General features: G+C 34.2%; 2 protein-coding genes across 2 annotated transcripts; both read right to left on the bottom strand.

Annotated features, from left to right (window-relative positions):
* Positions 1–591: 591 nt before the first annotated feature.
* Positions 592–11,357, bottom strand: LOC114286358 (Plasma-membrane choline transporter family protein). The gene is made up of 10 exons (XM_028229521.2): positions 10,968–11,357; positions 7,705–8,063; positions 7,386–7,531; positions 6,336–6,519; positions 5,059–5,132; positions 4,860–4,973; positions 3,884–4,240; positions 2,900–3,160; positions 1,875–2,102; positions 592–1,030 (listed from the first exon to the last, which is right to left on the bottom strand). Exons 1-10 carry the CDS (start codon positions 11,153–11,155, stop codon positions 845–847), a joined length of 2,097 nt encoding a protein of 698 aa, XP_028085322.2. The 5' UTR covers positions 11,156–11,357; the 3' UTR covers positions 592–844.
* Positions 11,358–24,265: 12,908 nt separating this feature from the next.
* On the bottom strand, positions 24,266–27,263 carry LOC145797347 (uncharacterized). Its single transcript, XM_082884241.1, has 4 exons — positions 25,588–27,263; positions 24,783–24,854; positions 24,539–24,682; positions 24,266–24,433 (listed from the first exon to the last, which is right to left on the bottom strand). Exons 1-4 carry the CDS (start codon positions 25,611–25,613, stop codon positions 24,358–24,360), a joined length of 318 nt encoding a protein of 105 aa, XP_082740367.1. The 5' UTR covers positions 25,614–27,263; the 3' UTR covers positions 24,266–24,357.
* Positions 27,264–27,603: the final 340 nt, after the last annotated feature.

Below are 27,603 nucleotides of genomic sequence, written 5' to 3'. Positions count from 1 at the left end.
TGTGATGTTTTGGTCTTGGAGTTGTATTTTTTTTTTTTTTTACTTTTTTAATGCATTAGTGCTATTAGTGATGATGTTTTTAATGGGATAAATCATTGTTGTTCTATTTTACTGGAGGTTGAAGTTGTCTTTGACAGTACAATTCCAAATAGTCCAGGATAGAAAAATTGGAATTTGTGCTGTGTGAATACAATTTTTTGGTGTTTTATAAAATAGTTGTTTCTGAAATTATTTTTTTTTTTGTTAATTTGCTAACAAGGTTTTCCCAGACAGAACAAGTGCCTCCAAAACTTCTTGGAAAAGCCATCATGCTAAGCCCTGATTTGGCTATCATTTTGGGGCTAAAAAAGCACAAGATGACAAAATAAGCTAAACAAGCTAATAAGACAAAATATCACATTTAATCTATAATCATTATAATTTTTTCTCCTACAAAAGTCAAAAAAAACCAAACCAAACGAGACTAAAAAAGCTAAGCTAAAAAAGTCTCAATACAAAAAAATTAGCTATGTCAACCAATGCCAAACAAAGCTTATAATTATTTTTACATATTCACAACCACTATAAGATTTGATCAATGGGTCACCAAAATTTCAAAATTTTCAAGCATAAAATAAAAACTTAGAAACTGCAGAACTAGAAAACATTTTAATGTTTCTAGCATAATATAAACAAAAGGGCAATCAAACAATTCAAAAAGGGGTAAGAATTAAACAAGTAAACTACTTGTGATCAAGAAATTGAAGATGAGCTCAGACCACAGCAACAAATAATATTACAATATCTCTAAGTTCCCTATAGCTAATATAAGAAAGGAAAAACAAGCAATGGCAGGTTTCGAGGGTTATTGTGTAAGTCTTCGCATCTCATTTTCGTCATTGAGAGTCTCAATGAGAAGGGGAGGGGCATATTGAGCGGTCCCTTGGTGCTCGTCCGAATCTTGGCAGAATGAGAGAATGATGGTTTCAATTGACATCTCCACAACAGCAAAGAAAAGGGTAGCGACAACATAACCCAAGCCCCAGCATACCTGCATTAACACCGATGTGATTCCATCACAAGTCTTAATTCTCATAGCACGGTAGAAGATTATATTTGTGCACTGGTAGAAAAACATAAACATTTTCCTTACAAATATATTCATGCATTTTTATTCAAGGTGTCTGAATGTAATCTCAACTAAAAAAAGGTTAAAATCAAAGGCAAGCACACTTTTATGCAGAATGTGCAATATTTTTAGGTGTTCTAAAAGGCACAAGTTAACAAAATCCTTAAATATTTGGTTGACATCAAGACTACTAAAAGCACGTTTATCTCACGGGTTGTAGACTTGGGTTTAAAGGTAGCTCATGTCTTCACATGAGAAACTGTTTCCAAAACAAATTTCTACAGCATCGGAAGAGAAAATAAAATCCTGTTTGATGACTTTTTTCTTCACTTGGAAGTTACTGGCTAGAAATCGATCTAAAAGACTATTAAGTTTGAAAATACCTGTTAACACTCGTATATAGCATAATCTCATAACATTGCATGGTCTTTAGACATGGATTAGAATCATCTAGAACTCATCTAAATAACATCAAGAAAGTGGTATATGAAAACTACATTATAACACTTACTTGGTTTCAACAATTGCTCAGTTATGTAATATTTTTTCAACTCAAATTTATAGCATAAATCTAAGCATCACATCAAGAGACTCTTTTTGCTCCTCTATAATGCTTATTTTCTTTAACTTTTATCTCCACATCCGCTTTCATAACCTTCTTAATTTGGTTTTAAACAGTTAGTCATCAATCCACCATTTGTATGTTTTTTTCTAGTTACTTTTTTCGGTTCATCATGGTGTAGAAACTAAATGATAAGAGGCATACCAGTACAGGAAATAAGGGCGAGGAGATCTTGTTGTGGGCAGAATTGTATTTGTGAGTATTCAACATAAGGAAAGCAAAAACTGCACTTGAAAGGCTCACACACAACTTCCCAAGAAAGAGAATAACATCACCAATCACATTCACTTTCCCTATCCGAAGGATGTTACTGATGATCAGTTCTGTTGCGATCTCAGAAGCCTTAAAGAAGCTTTTGCCCGTTATAGCAATCTGAAAGAGTCAAAAGCATGCATTTAAGAATGAAGCAGATATACAACTGAGAAGCACGGACCAGAAAATATCCGAAATGTATACAACATGTCATAAAAGTACATGTATTGGCATTAAAGGTTTCATTCCAGATGTAATACAGGTTACAAAGGCACAATATTGAAGGGAGGAAAAAGGAAAAATAAATAAATAAATAAAATAAAATAAAAAATTTGCCAAATGCTTAACTTTCATTTTTCTTCGACTCTCACAGGTAACTGGCTCAGGTGGTCAGGTTTCCTCATTACCATGGTTTAAACTGTCTCATGAAACATGCATTGCTTGGCCAAAAAGAAATGAAAATTGCCTTCCTTGGGGCTGTGTTTGGATCACAAATTTGGGTATAGATTTGGAAAGGGAAAGAAAAAGGAGAAAAAATTTAGCTTATATTTCAATCACATTTCTTTCACTTTTCCTTTTCAAATCACTACCAAAATTCATGATCCAAACACAGCCTAAAAATTTCCAAAGTAAGGGAAACAACAATGGCATTCACAGTCCACTGAGTGCAAACTAATGATATCATAGTAATATATAATATCCTTTTAATCTTTTTAGGAATATGTATTTCCATATGAGAATCAATTCCTCATATTAGCCTCCACAGGAAAGTGCACTTTCCTCTCCTATGCCAGCTAGACTATTTATCCACGTGGAAGAACAATCATCGTGTGGCATATGAACTCATAGAAATACATAACAAAAACATGATGAAAAGAAAAGACGCATACTCCTGGAAAATGATTTCACTAAATTACCATAATATAGGCATTGCGGTTCACGGATTTGACAGTCCACTCAATACTCCGTCGGAAAAACTGAGAAGAATGAAATGCCACTCTTCCAATCCGGCTTTCAGGTACTGTATTAGCAACTTTTAATCTGCGACGAATTGCCTCAAGTACAAATCGGATGGACTCAACAAATGATACGATTAGAGAGCCAAGAGCTACAGACCCAAGGCTGTAACGCATAAGCCGCTTCATCGAGGAGACAACTAGAAGAAATGGAATCTCTGGCTGCACTTACAAAAACTACTACCAATCAGAGGAAAGAGATGGACAAGGAGTTCTATATTTATTATATACAAGAACATTTCATTCAAAGATAACAAAAATTTACAACATAACATGAATTTCTAATGTTTGGGAGGATAAATTAATAGGTACAAATCGGTATTGTTTTCTTTTGTAATTTGATCCTAACTAAGTTATTAGGTTCAAACTTGCAATGTGTTTCATGTGTCTAAATGATGAACACATCTATCCCCCAAGTGTTCAAAGCGTTTGCAGGTTCAAAAAATAAAATTAAAAAAACAATAGGACACATTTGAACGTGTTCAACACGTGTTGCAAAGTGTTTGACGAGTGTTGATGTCCAACAGACACACTACCTTCTTAGAAGTGTATTTGCCTCTTAGCACATAAGGGTAAAATTAATACCCAAGGGAGTATTTTTAATAGAAACTTCTAAGTAATAGTATTTTCCAATTTTCTAATTTTAAAGCATTAGGGCAGATTTACTTAGTGCCAAAATTAACAACAAATTCTGCAAATGTCACTGTTGTGGATAACTGTGTAGCCATGTCAATAATATTGACATGTCACAACAACCCCACCTCCCACCCACCCCACAAAGAGAAAAAAAATTCTATTCGCAAGTAATTCCTCAATGACTCTAAGGTATCATATAGGATACATGACTACAGTTTGCTGATTCATACACATGATTGAATAGCTTACCGATGTTTCACTACGAGCCCAATAATAGGAAGCAACTGAACCCGCAATCACCGTTGAAGAACATGCTATAAAAAACTGTGTAGCCCAATAACACCCAAACAGGTGGAAAAGGATTGCAGCACCGATATGAGAAGTATAATGAATTCTATAACCACAGCAACGATCACAGCTCACCCGTTTCAACCCAAGCTCATAGGCACAGCAGTTGGAGTTGCAGTCATTCTCCAGAACTTGACCAGAACTGAAAAGATTGAGAGCAGCCGAAAACCAGAACATGTAAAAAATTGCAAGGATAGAGTAAGGTATAACTGGAAAGATTATAAGCGCCTGAGCTTCTCCAATGACCTTGGCAGCGACCTGCGTACATATTTGGTAATAATTACATTACAATAAGATAAATCGTCAACAGAACCCAATCAAATGGCTTGCGTGTAGAGCATAAAACAAAGAAACACACCAAGTTAAAAGGAGGTGTTGATGTTGCCCAAGAGAGCAAAATGCCCTGTCATGGAGTTTAAATTGGATGCTTGAAGTAGAACTGTAGAAGGGAACTTAAGGGTGACTAAAATTCGAAGGATAATCATTCTATTTTAGCCCTGTAAGATCCTTGACCATTCGAAAGACTACAATATTTTCATTACACATTTAGGCATAAAACAGTATTGAAGCTATGAGGAAGAAACACACAAAGTATGTACATTAATTCTACATAATTTCGTACTCCAAAAAATTCACATTAATGTTCACAAATTACCACATTTGCATGGTGGCAGAGTTTAATCCAAAATCAATATTTAAGGTCTTGTAGAAGTTAAATTAATATTGAGGTGTTAGATGCCCCAATGTTGGTATACTTAAATTAGTTCATGACTTCCGAAGTTATCAGCCTTTGACTTATTTATTCAGTTACCTAGGCAAATTAAAATATTGTTTGGTTGTTATCCTATTGTTTATAAAAGACAATACACCATGTTACCTTGAGAACAGATGTTGCCATAAGGATGCGACGGACAATGGCAATAGATGAAAGGATGGAGATAATCATCAAGACTGTCATGAGAACAGCAACAGCTCGAAGATGACTAAGCTCCTGAAAGATGAAAATACTTTTGAGTAAATAACAAAACAATGATAACAGCTTCGAGTTTCAAAGGATTTGGTCATTACTAACCCACCCTTGCAGATGCGTGATAATATGGATCATGATCACCAATGATGGGGGAGATGGCACTGTTTCCAATCCATCCAGCTAAAGCAAAGGGAAATAAAATAAGGTCATCATTATATTCCATCAACAGTAAGTAAATATTTCAGTATAAAACTCGTTTTCATCCGAATACATTGAATAATAATCAAGCAAAGAAATTCAGAGGGACATTAACTGACAGCATATTCGATGACTCAGAAGAATAAAAATGTTGAAGAATCTACCATCCAAAGGGTTTAGTGTGAGATTCAATATTCCAAAACATTTCCAGCAAGTCACAGTAATCAACCATTAAATTGAGATTTAATGCCCCACAGCATGTAAGCCATATGTATTACTTCAGTGATTCAATAATCAATGATATTCTTAAGGACTTCGAGCATCCACATCAGTCTCAACAAATTTTGAGTCAAATTATAACTAAAAAGTTACTTTTCTATTTTAGCTAGGATTTTTTGTATGTACACACTACATCAAACTCTCTATTCTAAAATTAAATGTTATAAAATATTCATTTTGTATTGTTAAAAAGCAGCCAAGGTAGTATAGGAAAAGTTGCTAATTTTGTATTGCTAGTATATAGTTTCATATTCCTAGAAAAAACAAAAAATTGTGCCAGCAGCGGTTGTCCGGCCGGACATCCAAGGATTTGTATTGTTATTTATATATATGCAGTTTCATATTCCTTCAAAAAAAAATAATAAATAAAATTGTGCAGCAGTCGGTCATCCGGCAAGATGTCCGGTCACTCTTGAGAATAAATAATAAAATATTATATAATCTGTGCCCAGTGTATCACTACATGTAGCAATGTACTGTAGCAAAGTTAACCAAAAGCTAGTTTAGAAATAATTTGATGGAGCAAGAATTTTATGATTTGTTAGCTATATTTAACCAAAAACTACATTTGTTGAGTCTGATACGGATGCTCTTAGATCACAAAATTGCAATTTAAAATTACTTTTACATAAGGCTTTTATAGCTATAATATGTTAGTTTGCCAACTTATATGATCCTACATAAATATAACACAAAATTTTAAAGAGTATGGTCGGTGATTGATTAAATAATTTTTTTTTTATATATATTTATTAATAAGTAACTGACAGACTATGTTAATAATTCATTTGATATTTTCTGCACAGAAATATTTCAACTTCAACAGGCTAGCTATAGGAGAATTGAAACAAACATTTGCTTTTCTAAACAGCCTCTAATGAAAAATAGCAGTAGGAAATGTCTAACCTTTTAAATAGTATAACATTGTAAATGATATTATCAGGACATTAAAGAGGATGACTGTTATCCATGGCATCCCAGCAACAAAATGTCTAATCATCAAAAGCCACATCACCGATAGAAATAATGGCAAGATTCCTCCACAAACAATTAATACACCCCAAGACTTGCCAACATCAGCAACATATCTCTGCAAAACAACAGGCAAGGCTTAATCAAGATATACTCCACAAAGACAAATTCATCTAAGCCTTTATAGCATACGGAACAAGAAATTCTGATCTGATCATGAAGACTTTGTTTTGCACACCTATCAAACAAGAGAACTAAATAATCATTGGGTCAAGATTCAGGGTAGCCACCTATAACGTCTCATCAACAACTCTAATTGTTGGGATGGTTTACTTAGGTGAGCAGCTAGGACCAGTAAATGACTAAATGCACATATCTCGAAAACCGTGACTCGCCGTCTCTACAAGTCTATGACTAAACAACAGCACCTCATCTAATTTAAATTTTCAAGTTGAGTTTTGAAATCCCCCACAAAAGCATTGATTGTTGCAGAACACAAGTCTGTTCTGCAAGACTGCACCACCAATGCATGGATAAACATCATTTTATAATAAGAACTGAATTGGGGAACCACTCACCCTCAGGGGAAAGGAAACAAAACTTTTCAAGCTTTAAAAGGCTGACAACTACATAAGCTGCTGGCAGAGAGTTTTTCAAGCTTCCCATGTTACATTCATGGAGAACATTCTACCGCATGGAACCAGTCACTCTCTTACCCAAGTACATAAGAAACAGCTTCTGATGTCAACACAAAAATTAGTTGCCTTTCTAAGAGGGACAAACTGAATTGGGATGTGGAGTTTAGATAAATGAAGACGAGACTTCTCTCAAAATTTAACACAGAATGCAGAATTGTGATGAAGACAAGATAATCCTCAAAATTTCTACAAGCATGAACCCAAATAGTCAGGATTAAGATTTAATGTTAAGTATTTAGAGCATCACCACTGTAAAGGAGAGACACAGACAAAAAGGCTACTCAACCTTTAAGACGGATGATCGTGAATTGATGGACTTGTGAATGGATTTGTCTATGAGCATGTCTTCAACAATGCTAACTCCACCCATCTGCTGCCAATGACGCAAAGATACATTTGATACACGGGCAATAAATTGGCAGTTCCAGTAAACTGAAAAAAGAAAAATGGTAAGTAACGCACTCATAAATTTAAGTCATAGATTTAACAAAAGTTCAACCCACATTTTTTTTTTTGGATAAGTAATAAAAGTTCAACCCAGATAATATAGGTTTTATCCCAACAACAGAGATTGAATTGAGAAACCTCAACTCCAAATAACTTACCATTTACGCTTGGTAATATAACGGGGTAACAGGGACCTTGCAGTTGAAGAGAGGTGTTCCTTAAGTCTGGAGTAAGGTCTGCAAAGTAATCATAATTCCTATCGATCCACTCTTTAATCGAGAGATGGATATCTCCCTCTGGATAGTCACACACCCAATTGAGTGAATCTTCCGACGGGATAGGGCAATCCATTAAGCAGATACTCCGGGCATTATCAAGTGTGAATTGGCTGTCCTTTAAACCACTCTGGTAAACCTGGTTGGGGTTCAACCAATATCTGAGTTCCAATTCGTGAAGGTCAGGAGTCGCATGCCTATCACCGCACACATTTCCTTTATAGTCCAGCCCATAGTTAAGCCTAATGATTCATGGCACAACATATCACAATCACGAAATAAAGGAAAGAAAAGAAGGGGGAAAAAAGTCATGTAAGTACATTAAGTAAGAACAAAGAGAATGAATAACCATGCACACAACATAGACTAGTTTTTTTTTCAAATTTATACAAGTTACACTTCAAGGGGTTTATGCCCTTACCAACAAGTGACAACTTGTATTTTACCAAGATGAAAAACATCCCAGTTGAGAACTTTTTCTTCTCATGCACCTTGATTTTACTGGTCCATATCACCAGAATCATGTGAAGCAGAATGTAATTTTTTCATAATCTAAAATTTATATATATATATATATATATAAGGGCAAACTTCACTTTAACCCCCTATGGTTTTGGCCATTTGCGGATTACTCTCCTGACGTTCAAATATCACCACATAACCCCCATGTGGTTGATGGACTAAAACGCACACTAACTTCTGTTAACAGAAGTTGTAAATTGACAATAATACCCTCATCTTCATTTTGTTCTTCTCTCTCTCTCCATTTCAGAAGAAACTCAATTCTCTCTCTCTCTCCATCTTCATCTTCTTCTTTTCTCTCTCTCTCCAACTTCATCAGCAACCTGTGACTCTAATCTTCTATTATTATTTTTTTTTGGTCAATAATAATCATCTCTGAATCAACGTAGAAAACATGAAAGAAATCAAACGCTAATCAAAATAATGTTAATTTGAAAGAAATCATGAAAAAAACCCCAAATCAAAAGCCTAATTTTTCACTCAAAAATAGATTTGAATAAATCAAGAATAGAGGGCTCTGAAGTGGCGGGGGTTATAGATGAAGTTCTCCACTTCGTTGGAGATCGACATGCCATACAGAAGGAATTTCAGTTCTCTTCAATCAAAAAAAAAATAAAAAAATTAAAATGAGTTTGGATTTGTATATGTATACAAATATATATATATTTATATATATATATATATATATGTGTATGTGTATATGTATATGTATGGGAGGAATTTTAGTTCTCTTCAATCAAAAAATAAATAAAAGTTAAAATAGATTTGGATTTGTATATGTATATGTATATGTATATGTATATGTATGGGAGGAATTTCAGTTCTCTTCAATCAAAAAATAAAATAAAATAAGTTTGGATTTGTATATGTATACAAATATATATATATATATGTATATGTATGGGAGGAATTTGAGTTATCTCCAATCAAAAAAAAAAAAAAAAAAATTAAAATGGGTTTGGATTTGTATATCTATATATATATATATATATATATGTATATGTATGAGAGGAATTTCAGTTCTCTTCAAAGACGTGTTTGTTCAATTGATCAGAGATGTGTTCGTTCATCCTGTGAGAGAGGATGGCTATGGGTGGTGGTTTGAGGGGAGGAGAAAGAGAGAGAGAGAGAGAGAGAAGAGATGAAGAAAAAGAAGGTTGAAAATAGAATGACATCTTTTGTAAATTTGAAGAGGCAGAAAGGGTATTTTCGTCATAAAAACGGACTCTCTCTATAGGGGCGCGTGACTTTCACATTCTGTTATCTTAGACAGAAAAGCTAATTGGCGTTTTAGTCCATCAACCACGGGAGGGTTATGTGGTGATTTCCAAATGTCAGGGGATAAACTGCACCCAACCCAAACCACAGGGGGGCAAAGTGAAGTTTGCCCTATATATAATTTACAGAATTTTCAAACATGCTTATGGATGGAAAATTAGGTCATGTTTAAAGAAAAATAAGGAAATAACACCATGATGGAATAAAGCCAACCAAGGAGAGGAACCACCACCCAATGGTGCTTTTACGAAAGTATGGTCACTGGTGGTGGCTAATACCTACGGCGGGGACAACATAAGTCAGCAAATATGTGTAAGCCCAGTCAAACATGACTGTTCAAATGGTGTTGGTCCTCCCTGGTAAGGTCTAATTGTTTATCTGCAAGTCTTTAGACACAATACATTGTCTCACTCTCAAAGGTGCCCCTTGAGTTGATTTGCTTTTGGTTTAATATGGTATCGATAGCAATAGTTATTTTTCTAGTTTGTCAGTCCCCAATTATAAGTTCTCGTTGATGGCGACCTCTGATCAAATCTTATTGAAATCCCATGATCCAACACCAATAAGATTTTTTGTTTATTATTTAGAAAAAAAAAAAAGAGAGTCAAAGGGCTACTTCTATTTCCTAGTATAGGACCATTCATCTTACTTTGACATTCCACAATCCTGAACACTAGCATTTTACCCCATTAAGAATAATTATAGTTAATTCATTCAATAGCACAATTCCAGTTACAACCTTCCCATGCCCTTGATGAAGGAACAGAAAACAATGAGATCAGGAACTTGTTTCAAGTCAGCCTGTTAAAATTACTCAAGACTCTGTCTCCAAGATCCTAGTAGTGGAAACTTACAAATCAACAACAGGCTACAGCAAATAAAATGAACAAACCTAATGAGCAGTTAATCTGAGACCTGCAGGCATAATTTGCAAGAAAACTAGGCACTTCAAAGACTGATGATTTGGAAGTGTCCTATATCCCAAAAGCAGAACACTTGGAAGATGCCAATCAACAGCTCACTCACAAACTCCATAAGAAAAACAAAAAACAACCCAAATTTTGGAAGCATTATGTACAGACATAAACACAAGATTTTGGCAGATACTAACCATCTGCGACTTTTAACAGTCCTAAAACATGGAATCATCTACCATTATTTAACAGTTCTCTTTTTTTCTTTTTTTTTACAGAATCACATGACAAGAAAAACCAATCAATAATATAACATTGGGAATATGAGTGAATCAGAAGTTGTTCTGACCAAAGCAAAAAGGAACAGATTTGAGAAACAGTGACAAAGTAAAAAGACCCAATTGGAGTAAGAAAAAGGCAAAAAAAGTACACCTCAATGGGTTTCCCTGGTTGAATCCAAAGCTGGAGTTAACAATCATTCCGACCCAGAAGAGAATGAAGATGATAAGGAACGCCACATCTCTGCATTTTCTGTTGTGGCTTATGATTCCTCTACCCATTTGGGTATTTCCATCGCTTGAAGGGTACCTTCCTATGACTGCCCCCAAAGGACCTCTCATGTTTGACTAGACAGAGAAACAGAGAATTTAGAGAGAGAAAGATGTGAGTGAGAGAGTAGAGTAGAGTAGAGTAGAAAAGAAAACAAGAGGGGTGTGTGCGATTGTGAAGCAGTGAAAGGGGTTTTAGGGAATATTTTGGCAAGTTATATATATATATATATATATATACACACTATAGATGTAGATATTGATATTCTTTTGCAAAGACAAAGATAGTATTGATTATATTGATTATATAATATTATAGATTTAGAAGGCCAGATGGCTTAGCTCGTATTCTGAGTTGGCTCGGCTCATACACATTCCCTAGGTTGTTTAATTATTAAAATTTATAAGATTTGATTTGATTTTTTTTTTTTTTTTTACAAAAAAGACAACTTGAATTGTAATTGTTTTTTAAAAATTTCTTCTCAAAAATTTGAAAGAAAATGAAAATGAAAAGGCAAATGTCAAATAAATAAAAAATAATTGAAAATGTTTTACTGATATCTAAAAAAAACTTGCTAAATACAAAAAAAAATATATTTTATTAAAATTTCTTCACAAATTTTTTACATTTTAAATGTATTTAGATTAGGTGAATCAAAAAAATAAATTAAAATATTAAAAAAATTATTACAAATAAAAAAAATTCAAAAATAAGTTTTGAGTTTGAATTTCAAAACCAAACAAAGCAATTGTGTTTGGTTTCATTATTCCTACTAACAAAGCGCAAGAATTATTTTATGTTATGTACTAATTTTAGGGTTTTTTGGGAAAATTTAGTCAAAATTTCTCATTGGACCTTTATTATGTAAAAATGACAATCCAATTTATTTTATTTCATAAACTCCCTATGGAGGAGGCATATAATGACAAAATATATATATTTTTTTTCTTGGACATTATTGCCCATGCATATATATATATATATATATATCACGAAACTCTTTTGGCAATGAACACTTTTATTTTATTTTAGGCAAGTTTAAAAATCTTATGTATGTGTATTTTTTATTGGTTCATCTAGTATGTACTCTATTTTTTGTAACAATAAAATATTACTATGAATCAGAATAATATGTTACTGTCAAATAGAACATGTTACTATTACGTCAATTTCAACAATATTTTTTTATTTTTTATTTTTTAAATAATTTCACAATCAATATGAATCTTATTTGATAGATCTTAGTAAGAGAATTTTAAAAATTCTAATTTTATTAAAAAACTGACATCTAAATCAAAAGTTATATTATTTTTAAATTTAAAATATTAAATTACTCATTAAATATATCTTAGTAATAGTGATGTGTTAGATTTTTCAAGAAGGGTATGGCTTCTGTCCAGTCCGGGATCAGACTGGACCGTGCTGTTGGGCCCGTGAGGGCCCACCACGGGTCCCATTTTGATAATCTGAACCGTTCAATATGTAGAAATCGTCGATTACTATATGCCTATAAAAAATCACGTTGATCAGATATCGATAGCTATGTGATCAAAACACTTTTTTGTCAACCGTTAATTTGTTCACCGTCTAATTTTTTTTATACGAAACTGATTTGATCATATAGCTATCGATATCCGATCAACGTGATTTTTTATAAGCATATAGTACTCGACGAGTTCTACATATTGAACGGTTCAGATTATCAAAACGAGACCCTTAGTGGGCTTCCACGGGCCCAATAGCACGGTCCAGTCCGATCCCGGACTGGACATAAGCCATACCCTTTCAAGAATTTTTATCTATTTATTTATTTTTTATACTTGTCCTTAATGTTTTATTATAAGGAGGTTTTGACAAAATCCACATTTTTTTTTTGTGTCTGTATGATTAAATTTCTCTCAACTATTTAGATCATAAATTTAGATAAGAATTTAAAAAGAAATAAAAAATGTGAGAAATATTTGAAATGCTACTTAATATATTTTGTTAAAACAATAGCTGGAATTTGTTTTCTTTCTTTCTTGTTTATTTAAAAAAAAAAAAGAAATATTATACTTTTGTCAAAATTTAGAAATAAGCTGTGCTTCAACAGCATGAGCGACTCACTATCCGGCTTTCAACCGAGCTGTTAAAAAAATACTACCAACATATTAGCCTATTATTCTATTTTTTATTGTTCCAAAAATTAAGAAATAAAATAATATAAATTTATTATTTTGTCCTTTTTTAAAATTCATTAATAACATAAAAAGTACAATTATAAGAATTGATATTTCTAAACAAATATACTATAAAAGGATAGTTTTAAAAAAATTAATATTTTAAAAATATAATAACTGTAAAAAAAGTTAAATTCCTCAAAATGATTATTATTTTGGAACAAATGGAGTAATTTAAATTCTTATGATGGGGATATTGGTTTGGGGTACACTAAATAACATAAAAAGTCAAAAAGTCACTATCCTATTTAAGTCACACCATCTTATTTAAATCACATCATCTCTCTAACATATCACATCAAACCCAACCCAAACCCAACCCATATAAGTCAATAACATATCACCACCACCACCACCAAAATATGGTGTGGGATTCCAGTACCCATAATCTTCTTCTACAATCATAGCTTGATTGGCACGAAATTCGAGGTGTTGACGTCCCAAAATCACCCAACGGGATCGGATTGGTACGAAACTTGGCACACATGACCGCCTAGGCACAAGAGACTTGTGGGAGAAGACGGGACTCCAATCGGGTTCCTGGATCAGGAGTTAGAGACGGATTTTACTCTAAGCAAACTAGTTCTTTAAGAAACTTGAATTCGAAGTGTTAACGTCCCAAAATTACCAAAAGGGGTCGGTTTAGCACGAAACTTGGCACACACGACCACCTAGGCACGAGAGACTTGTGGGAGAAGACGGAACTCCAATCAGGTTCCCGGTTTGGGAGTTAGAGCCGTATTTCGGTTTAGGCAAACTAGTTCCTTAAGAAACTTAAATTCGAGATGTTGACGTCCCAAAATCACCCAACGGGGTCGGATTGACACGAAACTTGGCACACACGACCGTCTAGGCACAAGAGACTTGTGGGAGAAGACGGGACTCCAATCGGGTTCCTGGATCAGGAGTTAGAGACGGATTTTACTCTAAGCAAACTAGTTCTTTAAGAAACTTGAATTCGAAGTGTTAACGTCCCAAAATTACCAAAAGGGGTCGGTTTAGCACGGAACTTGGCACACACGACCACCTAGGCACGAGAGACTTGTGGGAGAAGACGGAACTCCAATCAGGTTCCTAGTTTGGGAGTTAGAGCCGTATTTCGGTTTAGGCAAACTAGTTCCTTAAGAAACTTAAATTCGAGGTGTTGACTCCCCAAAATCACCAATTGGGGTCGGATTGGCACGAAACTTGGCACACACGACCGTCTAGGCACGAGAAACTTGTGGGAGAAGACGAGACTCCAATCGGGTTCCCGAATTAGGAGTTAGAGACGAATTTTACTCTAGGCAAACTAGTTCTTTAAGAAACTTGAATTCGAGGTGTTAACACCTCAAAATCACCAAAAGGGGTCGGTTTAGCACGAAAACTGGCACACATGACCGCCTAGGCACGAGAGACTTGTGGGAGAAGACATGATTCGAATCGGGTTCCCGGTTTGGGAGTTAGAGCCATATTTCGGTTTAGGCAAACTAGTTCCTTAATAAACTTGAATTCGAGGTGTTGACGGCCCAAAATCACCAAACGGGGTCAGATTAATACGAAATTTAGCACACACGACCGCCTAGGCACGAGAGACTTGTGGGAGAAGACGGGACTCGAATCGGGTTCCCGGTTTGGGAGTTAGAGCCATATTTCGGTTTAGGCAAACTAGTTCCTTAAGAAACTTAAATTCGAGGTGTTGACGCCCCAAAATCACCAAACGGGGTCGGATTGGCACGAAACTTGGCACACACGACCGCCTAGGCACGAGAGACTTGTGGAAGAAGACGGGACTCCAATCGGTTTCCCGGTTTGGGAGTTACAACCATATTTCGGTTTAGGCAAACTAGTTCCTTAAGAAACTTAAATTCGAGGTGTTGACACCCCAAAATCACCAAATGGAGTCGGATTGGCACGAAACTTGGCACACACGACCGCCTAGCCACGAGAGACTTGTGGAAGAAGACGGGACTCCAATCGGGTTCCCGGTTTGGGAATTAGAGCCATATTTCGGTTTAGGCAAACTAGTTCTTTAAGAAACCTAAATTCGAGGTGTTGACACCCCAAAATCACCAAATGGGGTCGGATTGGCACGAAACTTGGCACACACGACCGCCTAGGCACGAGAGACTTGTGGGAGAAGACGGGACTCCAATCGGTTTCCCGGTTTGGGAGTTACAGCCATATTTCGGTTTAGGCAAACTAGTTCTTTAAGAAACTTAAATTCGAGGTGTTGACACCCCAAAATTACCAAATGGGGTCGGATTAGCACGAAACTTGGCACACACGACCGCCTAGGCACGAGAGACTTGTGGGAGAAGACGGGACTCCAATCGGTTTCCCGGTTTGGGAGTTAGAGCCATATTTCGGTTTAGGCAAATTAGTTCCTTAAGAAACTTAAATTCGAGGTGTTGACACTCCAAAATCACCAAATGGGGTCAGATTGGCATGAAACTTGGCACACACGACCGCCTAAGCACGAGAGACTTGTGGGTGAAGACGGGACTCCAATCGGGTTCCCGGATTAGGAATTAGAGACGGATTTCACTCTAGGCAAACTAATCCCTTTAGAAACTTGAATTCGAAGTGTTAACGTTCCAAAATCACCAAACGGGGTCGGATTGGCACGGAACTTGGCACACATGACCGCCTAGGCACGAGAGACTTGTGGGAGAAGACGGGACTCTAATCGGTTTCTCGGTTTGGGAGTTAGAGCCGTATTTCGGTCTAGGCAAACTAGTTCCTTAAGAAACTTGAATTCGAGGTGTTGACGCTCCAAAATCACCAAAAGGGGTCGGTTTAGCACGAAACTTGGCACACATGATCGCCTAGGCACGAGAGAGTTGTGGGAGAAGATTAGACTCGAATCGGGTTTCTGGTTTGGGAGTTAGGGTCGAATTTCTATCTAGCCAAAATTATTTACTTAACTATCTTTGTAATTATATAATAAATAATTTTTAATGTTTTTTTTGTAATTAAAATATTAATACATAATTATATTGTCACTAATTATTTTTATTTTTTATTTTCAAATATTTCCTGAGTAGTAGTTTGCTTCTTGTGGAATGCAACCGTGTGAAGATTGCGACGGACTTTTGTTTATGAAGAAAACTTTTATTTTTGATTTACATTATTTAAATTTGTGAACAACATTATGTATGTATTTTGCAAAATTATGTGGTTGGATAATTTTGATGATGTGTTGTTATGAATGGAAGAATACTTTAATTAAGGATGAAATTTTATTTATATACAGGAATTTTTATATTATTATATAGTTATCGATTTTTTTTAGTTATTTTTATTTAATACAGGTAATTTGCATATTTTTAATAATTTTAAAACTGCATTTTTTGTTAGAAATAGGTTTTTGCGACGGTAGCATAGTCGTCGCCAATGATATTGGCAATATGAACAAAAGGCCTTTAGCGACGGTACTTTCACCGTCGCAAATAATATCTTTAGAGACGGCACACTTTTCTGTCGCAAATAATAGTATTAACGACGGTATTAAACCCGTCGCAAATAACCAGTTTTAGCGACGGTATTTTTTACCGTCTCAAATAAACCCTTTTGCGACGGTATTTTCCCGTCGCAAATAACCATATTAGCGACGGTATTTTAGTGCCGTCTCAAAAACTTCAGATTTTTACACATTAACAGCGACAGCATTTTGCCGTCGCTAAAAGGCATCTTTGTCGTCGCCAATGTTTTTGCGACGGCGTTTACCGTCACTAAAGACCTTTAGCTACCCCTTTTTTTGCGACCCCCCTACTACCGTCGCTAAAGGCTATTTACCGTCGCAAAAAAGCATTTGAGACGGCTTTTTTGGTATTGGCGACGATATTTTACCGTCGCAAAAAAGCGAATTTTTTGTAGTGTATATATATATATATTTATACATATACATATATATAACTCTATCTTTTTCTTCCTGTTTGAGTATAGTATGATATAATCAATTTAGTGTAGTGTGATATGATATAATCAATGTAGTGTAAAAAGTTTAATAGCGCACGCGATGTATTCTATTTATATTATATGCATTATATATATAATGTTCTAATAAAATATTTGCATACAGAAAAATCTCTTTAATAATATTTATAATGGATCTGAAAATATATGTCCTCTTTAAAATATTGTATATGTTGTAGAAATTTTAAACTAAATATATCCTACCACTACACATTTGGATATATCACTTTTGTCAAAAGAAGACAACTCATTAATATCATATTTGTCAAGATAATACAACCAATCAATCATTTTAATCAATTTTAATTTTGTCAAAAAGTGAATAGTGATCAGTCTAAATTTTCAAAAAGTGAATAGTAAAGTTTTCAAAAATATTATTATTAAAATATTTAACAAATATATATATATTTTTTAAAAAAATAATATTTTGTGTCAAATAATATGTATATTAAAAAAATCCAAATTGTTACAAATAATATTTTAGACATCATCAAAATTAAATAATATGATTAACAATCTCCCCCTTTTTTATGATGGCAATATTTGTATGAATTTGACACAAAATAAAATTGACAAAATATTTGATAATCCTGCAACATATAATTTTCAAACATATAATTTTCAAAATCATATAATTTTCAAACATATAATTTTCAAAATCATATTTTTTCTCCCCCTTTGACATCATCAAAATAAAGATGAAGATAAGAAACAAGCACATTTGATACAATAATCTAAGTGGCCAAAAATAAAATAATAGGCCGTCTGTCTTGTCGGAATCATTATGGGGATTTTGGAGCATCTCGAGCGCAGAAAATATTGACAAACAAAATATTTGAGCAGATATAGCAGATATGCATCGAGTAATGGATCAATGAAGTGTATAAAAAGTGACACAGATCAGAGGCACAGATACGAAATCATCAAGTGTTTGAGAGAAAAAAAATTTGTTTTAGCTTCTTTTGTAATCATGTCATTCCTTACCTTGTCTATTAATGAGTCGGACCTACATGAGGTGCCTGTAATGCAGGCAAATGAGAGAGTACCAGTGACGCAGGCACATGCTATGCCTGTAAATGAGGGTTCTAGTGGTATTGGCAATCGAAATGATTTCGATGCTATTAATAACACTATGGCTCTTAGTACACAAGCCATGACTGCAGTTTCCAATATGGCGCGACGATTACAAGCAAAAGTTCAAGAAAATCAGCAATGGAGAGATGAGGTGTACTTGTTAAAACAACAAGTAGTGAATATGTGTAAGGAGAAGAAAGAGCTAAAAAGGAAAAATGCACAGTTGGAAAATGCAGTGCATTATTATACAACGGTGATAATGCCAAGACTCACAGAAATCGAAAATAGAGAGAGACATGTAAAAGAGGCTCATGAAAAGTTGTTGAGAGAAGTGAAAAAGAAAAAATCTGTGAAGTCTTCTGAAAATTTACATGTAATTAAGTAATATTTTCTTTTTTGAAATAAAATTTCGAGCATTTCTTTCTTATTTATTTATTTATTTTTATTATTATTATTATTTTTTTAATTCTGTCTTTGCACAAAAAAAAAATTTGTTTGTTGGTGCAGATAAGGAGTATGGCAGATAAGGAGTAAAAAATATATATATGTATATATACTCCCCCTAAAATTATGCACAGAATATACACACGCCATTTTATATATATATATATATATATATATTTATAATGATTGTTAATCTCAAAATTTATGAGTCTCCCCCTGAATTAATGCACTAAAATTTACATAAATTTGAAGAAACAAATTACCAATCTATAATACCAAGGGCCATTAAGATCCGGCCATAAACAATTACACCAAGTGCACTAGCATAAAAAGAGAAAATAAAAATAAAAATAAAAATAATTTCTTCAGACAAGGTAGAAGCAACCATTATTAAATCCAAGAGAATTTGGAACACATATAACAAGTAAAAAAATATAACACAATGCAACAAGAATTTTGACATGTTGATCGGTGATGACCTTGATGATCGGAAGAAATGGAGAAGATTGGGTAGATCGGTGGCGAATTTGTGTAGATCGGCAATGGATCTTGATGGATCAGTCACGGATCTTGATGGATCGGTGATGGAACTTGATGAATCAGTAAAGATGGTGATGCAGATTTCGGGTGGAGAAGTGATGGAGTTTGGAAGATTGGTGAGGGATTTGGGTGGATAGTGATAGTGATGAAAGTGATGAATGATTTTGTGGATGATGGAAGGTGGAGTTGGTTGTAGGCTATGGTGAGGGTGGAGATGGAGTCGGCTGAGGGCATGAGGAAGAAGGGGAGAGCGAGACAGCAAGAGAAAGAGAAAAAGAGAGAGTAAAGGAGAGAGCGAGTGAGAGACGGAGCGGAGAGAGAGAGAAAATATATGTACATAATTTTATTATTATTATTATTATTTATAATTATTATTAGAAATATTTTATTTGATTATTTATTGTTATTAAATTATTATTATTATTATTATTATTTTAAAAAAAATTTTAATATAAGCACTATATTGGAGTATTCATCATACCAAGTTCAGTTCTAATATAACAAAATTGTTCTTCATTTAGAGGCTTGGTAAAAATGTCAGCTAATTGACGATTTGTAGGCACAAATTTGAGTTCAATGTCACCTTTAAGTACATGATCTCTCAAAAAATGATGCCTTATTTCAATGTATTTAGTGCGAGAGTGCTGAATAGGATTTTTTGAAAGGTTAATGGCACTTGTGTTGTCACATTTTATAGGAATATGATCATAGTGAAATCCAAAATCTTGAAGTTGTTGTTTCATCCAAAGCAATTGTGCACAACACCCAACGGCGGCAATGTATACTGCTTCAGCAGTTGACAAAGCCACTGAGTTTTGTTTTTTGCAAAACCAAGAAGTGAGTGAGTGTCCAAGAAAATGACAAGTGCCACTAGTGCTTTTTCAGTCAAGTTTACATCTCGCAAAATCGGCATCTGAGTAACCAAAAAGTTCAAAGGTGGTTCCCTTAGGATACCATAATCCCAAATTTGGAGTGCCGACAAGATATCTGAAAATGCGTTTGACTGCGGTGATATGTGACTCTTTCGGTGTGGATTGAGAACGTGCACACATACAAACACTAAACATTACGTCGGGCCTACTTGCAGTAAGATAGAGTAAAGAACCAATCATATCTCGATATTTCTTTTCATCTACAGGTTTACATTGCTCATCTTTGTCGATTTTTATCGATGTGCTCATTGGAGTTGCTGCAGGCTTTGAAGATTCCATTTCAAACCTTTTGAGTAGATCTTTGATATATTTCGTTTGATTTAAATGGATTCCATCATTAGTTTGTTTAATTTGTAGACCAATAAAGTAATTTAATTCCCCCATCATATTCATTTCAAACTCACCCTGCATGTCTTTAGCAAACTCTTTGCACAAATTTTCATTAGTAGCACCAAAAATAATATCATCAACATAAATTTGAACAATTAGCCTATCTTCCTTTTTGATTTTTATAAAAAGTGTTGTATCAATTTTTCCTCTACAAAAATCTTTGTCAAGTTGAAAATTACTCAATCTTTCATACCATGCTCTAGGAGCTTGTTTCAAGCTGTATAAAGCTTTTGAAAGTTTGAAAACATGATCCGGGTATTTATGATTTTCAAAACCGGGAGGTTGTTCAACATAGACTTCCTCTGAAATATATCCATTCAAAAAAGTACTTTCAACATCCATATGATACAATTTAAAATTTTTAAAACACGCAAAAGCAAGTAACATTCTAATAGCTTCAATTCTAGCAACTGGTGCAAAAGTTTCATCAAAATCAATTCCCTCTTCTTGATTATAGCCTTGAGCTACTAATCTAGCTTTATTTCTAATAACAACTCCAGATTCGTCCATTTTATTTCGAAAAACCCATTTTGTACCAATAACGGGATGATCCTTAGGTCGAGGGATCAAAAACCAAACTTCATTTCTTTCAAATTGATTTAATTCTTTTTGCATTGCTAAAATCCAATTTTCATCATTTTCAGCTTCTAAAAATGATTTTGGTTCAATTTGTGAAACAAATGCTAAGTTACCATAAATATTTCTAACAGAGGAACGAGTTTTTATACCTTCCGCCGCATCACCTATGATGAGGTCTTTGGGGTGGCCATGAGCATACTTCCATTCTTTTGGTAGATTTGAGTCATTTTCTGGAAGAGCATATATTTCTTGAAGTTTCTCCATTATCATTTCTTCGTCATGTTCGCGTAATGGATTTTCTTCATTTTCCTTTTTGTAAATACTTTCCATGCTTGGTTGATTTTCTACAATATCATTACTTACAAGATTCTTGGAAATAATATCGTTAGATTCATCAAAAACAACATGCACAGATTCTTCAACAAGTAGAGTTCTTTTATTGAATACTCTATAAGCTTTACTAGACATAGAATAACCAAGAAATATAGCTTCATCCGATTTAGCATCAAATTTTCCTAAGTTATCTTTATTGTTATTTAATACAAAGCATTTACAACCAAAAGCACGCAAGTGACTAATATTAGGTTTTCTACCTTTCCAAAGTTCGTAAGGAGTTTTCTTAAGAATAGGTCTAATCATAGCACGGTTTATAACATAGCATGCAGTGTTTACAGCTTCCGCCCAAAAATATTTAGGCAAATTATTTTCACAAAGCATAGTACGGGCCATTTCTTCAAGAGTTCTATTTTTTCTTTCAACCACACCGTTTTGTTGAGGAGTCCTAGGGGTTGAGAAATTATGATCTATTCCTAAATCATCACAAAACATAATAAAATCCTCATTTTCAAATTCTCTACCATGGTTACTTCTAATACTACAAATATTAAGATTTTTCTCATTTTGAATTTTTTTACAAAGTTTTGAAAAATTATAAAAAGTTTCATTTTTGTGTGCTAAAAATAATACCCATGTATATCTAGTATAATCATCAACACAAACAAGGGCATAAGATTTTCCTCCTAAACTTAATGATCTAGATGGTCCGAATAGATCAATATGCAAGAGTTGAAGCGGTCTAGTAGTTGAAACGATATTTTTAGATTTAAAAGAAATTCTAGTTTGTTTTCCAAATTGACATGCATCACAAAGTTTATCTTTTTCAAAAATAATTTTTGGTAAACCTATGACTAATTCATTTTTTGAAAGTTTAGAAATTAAATCAAAATGAGCATGTCCTAATCTTCTATGCCAAAGCCAACCATTATCATTTATAGCAGATAAACATTTAATGTTAAAATGAGAAGATAAATCATACAAATCAAACACATATACATTCTCATGTCTATAACCTATAAATAAAGTTTTGTTTTCTAGGGTGTTTTCAATAGTGCAATGAGTTTTCTCAAAAATAACTCTATAACCTTTATCACATAATTGACTAATACTAAGCAAGTTATGTTTTAAACCTTCAACAAATAAAACATTTTCAATAATAGGAGAGGGGTTTTTACCAATACTTCCTACACCAATGATTTTACCCTTGCTATTGTCGCCAAAAGTCACATATCCTCCATCCTTTGGTTGGAATGTGGCGAACATAGCTTTATTTCCAGTCATGTGCCTCGAACATGCACTGTCGAGATACCATCTATCGTTACTGGATTTTGTCTTGAAACATACCTACAAAAATTTAATTTCTCTATTGGTACCCATTTTTTCTTAGGTCCATAAAAGTTAGAATTTGACACTCTTGAGATGTCCTTAGGGACCCATATCTTTTTCATCTTAGCAAAAGGATTTCTTTTAATAGGACATGAAGGTGAAATATGACCTTTTGTTCCACAAAAATGACATATGAGATGAGAGTGATTAGAAGATGCATACACAAAGTCATTTTTGACATTTTTTACTTTTGAAAAAAGTTTATATCCAATTCCGGCTCTACCAAAAGTACGGTTTTGATTTTTAAGGATTTTATCTAAAGTCTCTCTACCACTACAAGAATTAACACTTTTGGCAACAAAAAAATTGGTCGCTAAAAGTCTATTTTTGGTCGGCAAAAGTTATCCGCGACCAAATTTTTTGGTCGCTACTTTGGTCGCCAATTGAGGGTCGGCAAAAGTAATTCGCGACCAAAATTTTGGTTGGTCGGCAAAAGTCGGATTTGCCGACTAAATTTTTGGTCGCGAAATATATCATTACCGCGACTAATTCATTTAGTCGCTAAAACACTTTGGTCGCGAAAAGTGATATTTTCCCGACCAAAAAGTTTGGTCGCCAATTATCACATTCAACGACCAAAAAGTTTAGTGGCCAATTGTGACATTCCGCGACCAAAAAGGAGGGTCGCCAATTGTGACATTCCACGACCAAAAAAGGTTTTGGTCGCCATTTGTTACTTTTCGCGACCAAAACTTTTGGTCGGCAAAAGTGAGTTTCCACGACCAAGAGCTATTTTGGTCGGCAATAGATGTATTTTTTGCGACCAAAACTCTTGGTCGGCAATTGTCATTTTTTGCGAAAAAAAATTATTTATTTGTCGCGACTAATAAATTGGTCGCCAAAGCAGGAAAACAATACACTTGTAATTCCTAATAATTTATTCAATCCATAATAAACCTATAATTTTAAAGCATCACTCAAATTAACTGAATCATTAACATTCGACACAATACATAATTCATTAACATTCGATTTATTAAATTTCTGTCAAACAACCAGACATCCCCACCATGGTGTTCCACCAGACATTGTTCACACAAAATAATGACAACCAAAGAATCCAACAACACCTTTCTAAACTGTCAAACAACCTACTTCCAAAATTTCTTAAATTTCCCAAAACACTAGTGTACATTATATACATCCTATTTATAGAACTACATTCCAATTCAAACTGAAACACCCTAGTTTTAGCAAGAACAAAAAGAAACAATTCTACGAGTAAATAATATGTGGAAGATTTGACTAAAACAAGAACTCTGTGTCAAAAACTTCGAGGACATTGTGGACGCCAATAGGGTTCACACCTGGCCGAAAAGCATTTCCTTCAATATACCTGTGACAACATTTAATCAATTAGCATTTCACCTAGTGTTGGGTAATTGCAATTTGCTTGTACTGATTGAAGACAGAAACTCACATTTCTTTCAAGAAAGTGTGCTTATAGAATGCATCCGGGATTCTCCCAGTAAATTGATTATGATCCAGGTACCTACAATGAAAGCAAGCTTAAGATGTTATCACAGAGAGATTATCTGCAATGAGATACAAATAGTAAAGCATACAAATACTGTAGGGAATAGAACATGAAATTTACAAATGTCCGAGTTGTTGCAGAGTGCCCAATTCTGGTGGAATTCGCCCAATAAAACGATTTTCATGTAGATAGAGGTAACGTAGCAAAGGAAGATTAGCTAATTCTTTGGAGATTTCTCCTTTGAAATTATTGAAACTCAAGTATCTGCATAAGATTCATTATAACACATTAATAGTATATAGAATAAATAATATGAGAAAATTCCAACAAAACTAATACCCTCAAAGATGATGAAATTACTCACAGATGGGTTAGACTCTTTAGTTCACCTATTTCAGGAGGAATGACATCTTGCAACTTATTCCACCTCAAATTGCTGGAAAGAAATAAGAAAGAAACATACTGTAAGTAAACAGAAAATTAGAAAACAAAAAAGATCAGAGCAAGTGGGCTAGAGTTCTCAAAATTGGAGAAAATGTTTTCCACATGAAGTGGTTGGAAAAAAAAAATTTCAATACAGACAACTTGTTAGTGTATTTGAATACAGACAACTTGTTAGTTAATAATAGGGTTTAAATTATACATCAGCAATTTCAATCCTCAAAGAATGTATTTGACTGGAGCAACTCATTTGATCATCTGACATCATACACTCCATTCACACAGACACTGTTTTATAAAATAGGAAATATTTAAATTGCTCAGCCATTTACTTCATTCCACCCTAATGTGACATGCTCTCCTCCAGATAGTCCAGACCCAGAGAAATCAAGGGTGAAAACAGTAATGTTTGAAGGCAACAATCTGTACTCATCCACATTTATTTTGGAAACAACAGTAAAATTAACACCACCACAAAACTCTTTTGGAAACATAGTAACACTTTTTCCTTACTAATAACAAACAATGCTATGCTTCCTATAACAAAGATCTCATCCGTATGCTGTAGTATGCTAACAGTTTTTCATCAACAACAAATGAGTATATTTGCAGGTACATTAATAGGATTTTAATCAAATAATCGAAGTATTTGGTTGGTTACTACCCTTGCATTGAATGCAACAATGTATTGCATCTTCAAACAATCATTTTGAGGACATTTACCCAACCTGGTTTTGCAGTAAAGCTTCATCATTAAGCAAGAAATGGTTTGAATGTCATCAACACCCCGATTACTTCGATTACATTCAGGTGGAAGAAAACCATCTGGTCACCTGCATTCAGATGAACAAATACAACTAAATATAGATTTTAGAAGCAATAAAATTGAAAGTATTGCATTTTTTTTAAAAGCCATACACATTAGTTTAAAATACATTGATAGCAAAGGAAAAAAATGCAATACATTGATATGGCAGTACTTGTGAAATTAGAAATCAATTTATTTATAATGACGTGAACTACTATATGTCATGAATTATTATATGTCATTTCTCAAAACCCAACCTACCGCCAATGCCATATCAATATGAATTAATTTCAAAGTTATATTATAAAATTTTCTTCACATTTTTTATGTTGATACTTTGAAGTGATCACTTTAGTATAGGCGTAAATTAAGCAATGACCAGTCACTTTATAAAGTGTACCATTCTTTTTAGGACCTTTGAGTAGCTTTTAGCCAATACATCTTCATCTTCGTGATGATATCATCAAGGAAGAAAGACAGCATCAATGGTTTTATGAACCAATTGATTACTGAATTGGTTTCTCCATATCTGTCAAGAAATTAGATTCATTCACATGGACTCCACTGTCCACTCAAAGAACTAAATACATGGGTGTCCATTGATGCTTTGAAGCTTCTCTCAAAGAAATCAAAATTACCATGGACCAAAAAACATGTAACGTGACCTTTTTCAAAGTTTGACAGAATCACTACACCATTCCTTTTAGACTGAATAAAATATATGATCTATGGAGCAAGCACTTCTAAGTGCACAGAAAATAGGTAAAACTTTATTTTCTCTATGATATGATATGATTAATGCAACTTCACAGACATAGGTTGATAATGAATAAGCCATTGGTATAAATGTTGTAACATTATTCCCCGTAGCAACAGCATCCTTTGCTATAAATCACTAGGCAATAATTTTGTTAATGATAGTTTTAACACTTCATATTTGAAGCTAAAGGAAAAAAAAATTACGTCATATTTTAAACTACTGTGTATGCCTTTTAAAAAAAATGCAATACTTTCAATTTTAAATGCAATACATTGATATGGCAGTACTTGTGAAATTAGAAACCAGTGTTTGTAGAGACTTGAGAGCCTGACACCATTTTGTGCATCCGAAATCATACCCATGTCATGATCTGTAACTCAATTCAACAAATCTTAAAGGAGGACGACCCAATGCACGAAGTTTCCACTAAAGCAGGGTCTGGGAAGCATAAGATGTAAGCAGCCTTACCCCCACTGGGGACGCTAACAGCAATTCTTATCATGGGGGCAAGCCTCTCTTTGAATTGAACACTAGACATATGTTTTGTTCATCATGTATAAAAGCACAAAGGGCACTAACATGATTGCCAACAACACGGCCTAACCCTAGCCTTGCCATTAACGAAGTCGACTTTCCCAATCAGTGAACCTACAGTACTACCGGATGCTTCTCTCTCTCTCTTTTGCTCTCTTGTGTGAAATGTGAAGTGCTTATGGGCAATAACAGCAACATACCTAAGGTTATATATAAGGGTTGTCTTAATGAATAGAAATTAATCTCAATTTCACACGTCTCGACTATATATATGTGTGTGTGTGTACTGATTGGACTTGTCCAGTGAAAACCAGTTTCATCAAAAATCAAAACTAGTGGCAATTTCGACCAAATTTGAAGTATCATACACCATTGTTGCTGACTAAGGAGGAGGGATGAGTAAAGGATCATTTGGTTTGGAAGTCCCATGTAGGGTTGCTTGGCTTTTAGCTTTTGGATGCAGTGAACACCATCTAAAAAGCAGAAACACTTCTAAAAAGGTGTTGTTTCCATGTTCAACGTTGGACACAGACACTTGTTAGACACACACCCACACATATCGGACACATGACCAAGCATGTCCTATTATTTATTAAAAATGCAGTCATTATCATTTTCATGTTATAAATCTTTTTAAAAGTT

Source organism: Camellia sinensis, chromosome 8 (genome assembly GCF_055761805.1).
Source record: "Camellia sinensis isolate YWXY chromosome 8, ASM5576180v1, whole genome shotgun sequence".
Lineage (NCBI taxonomy): Eukaryota > Viridiplantae > Streptophyta > Magnoliopsida > Ericales > Theaceae > Camellia > Camellia sinensis.
Note: the sequence above shows the minus strand (reverse complement) of the source record. Positions and strands in the feature narration are given on the sequence as shown.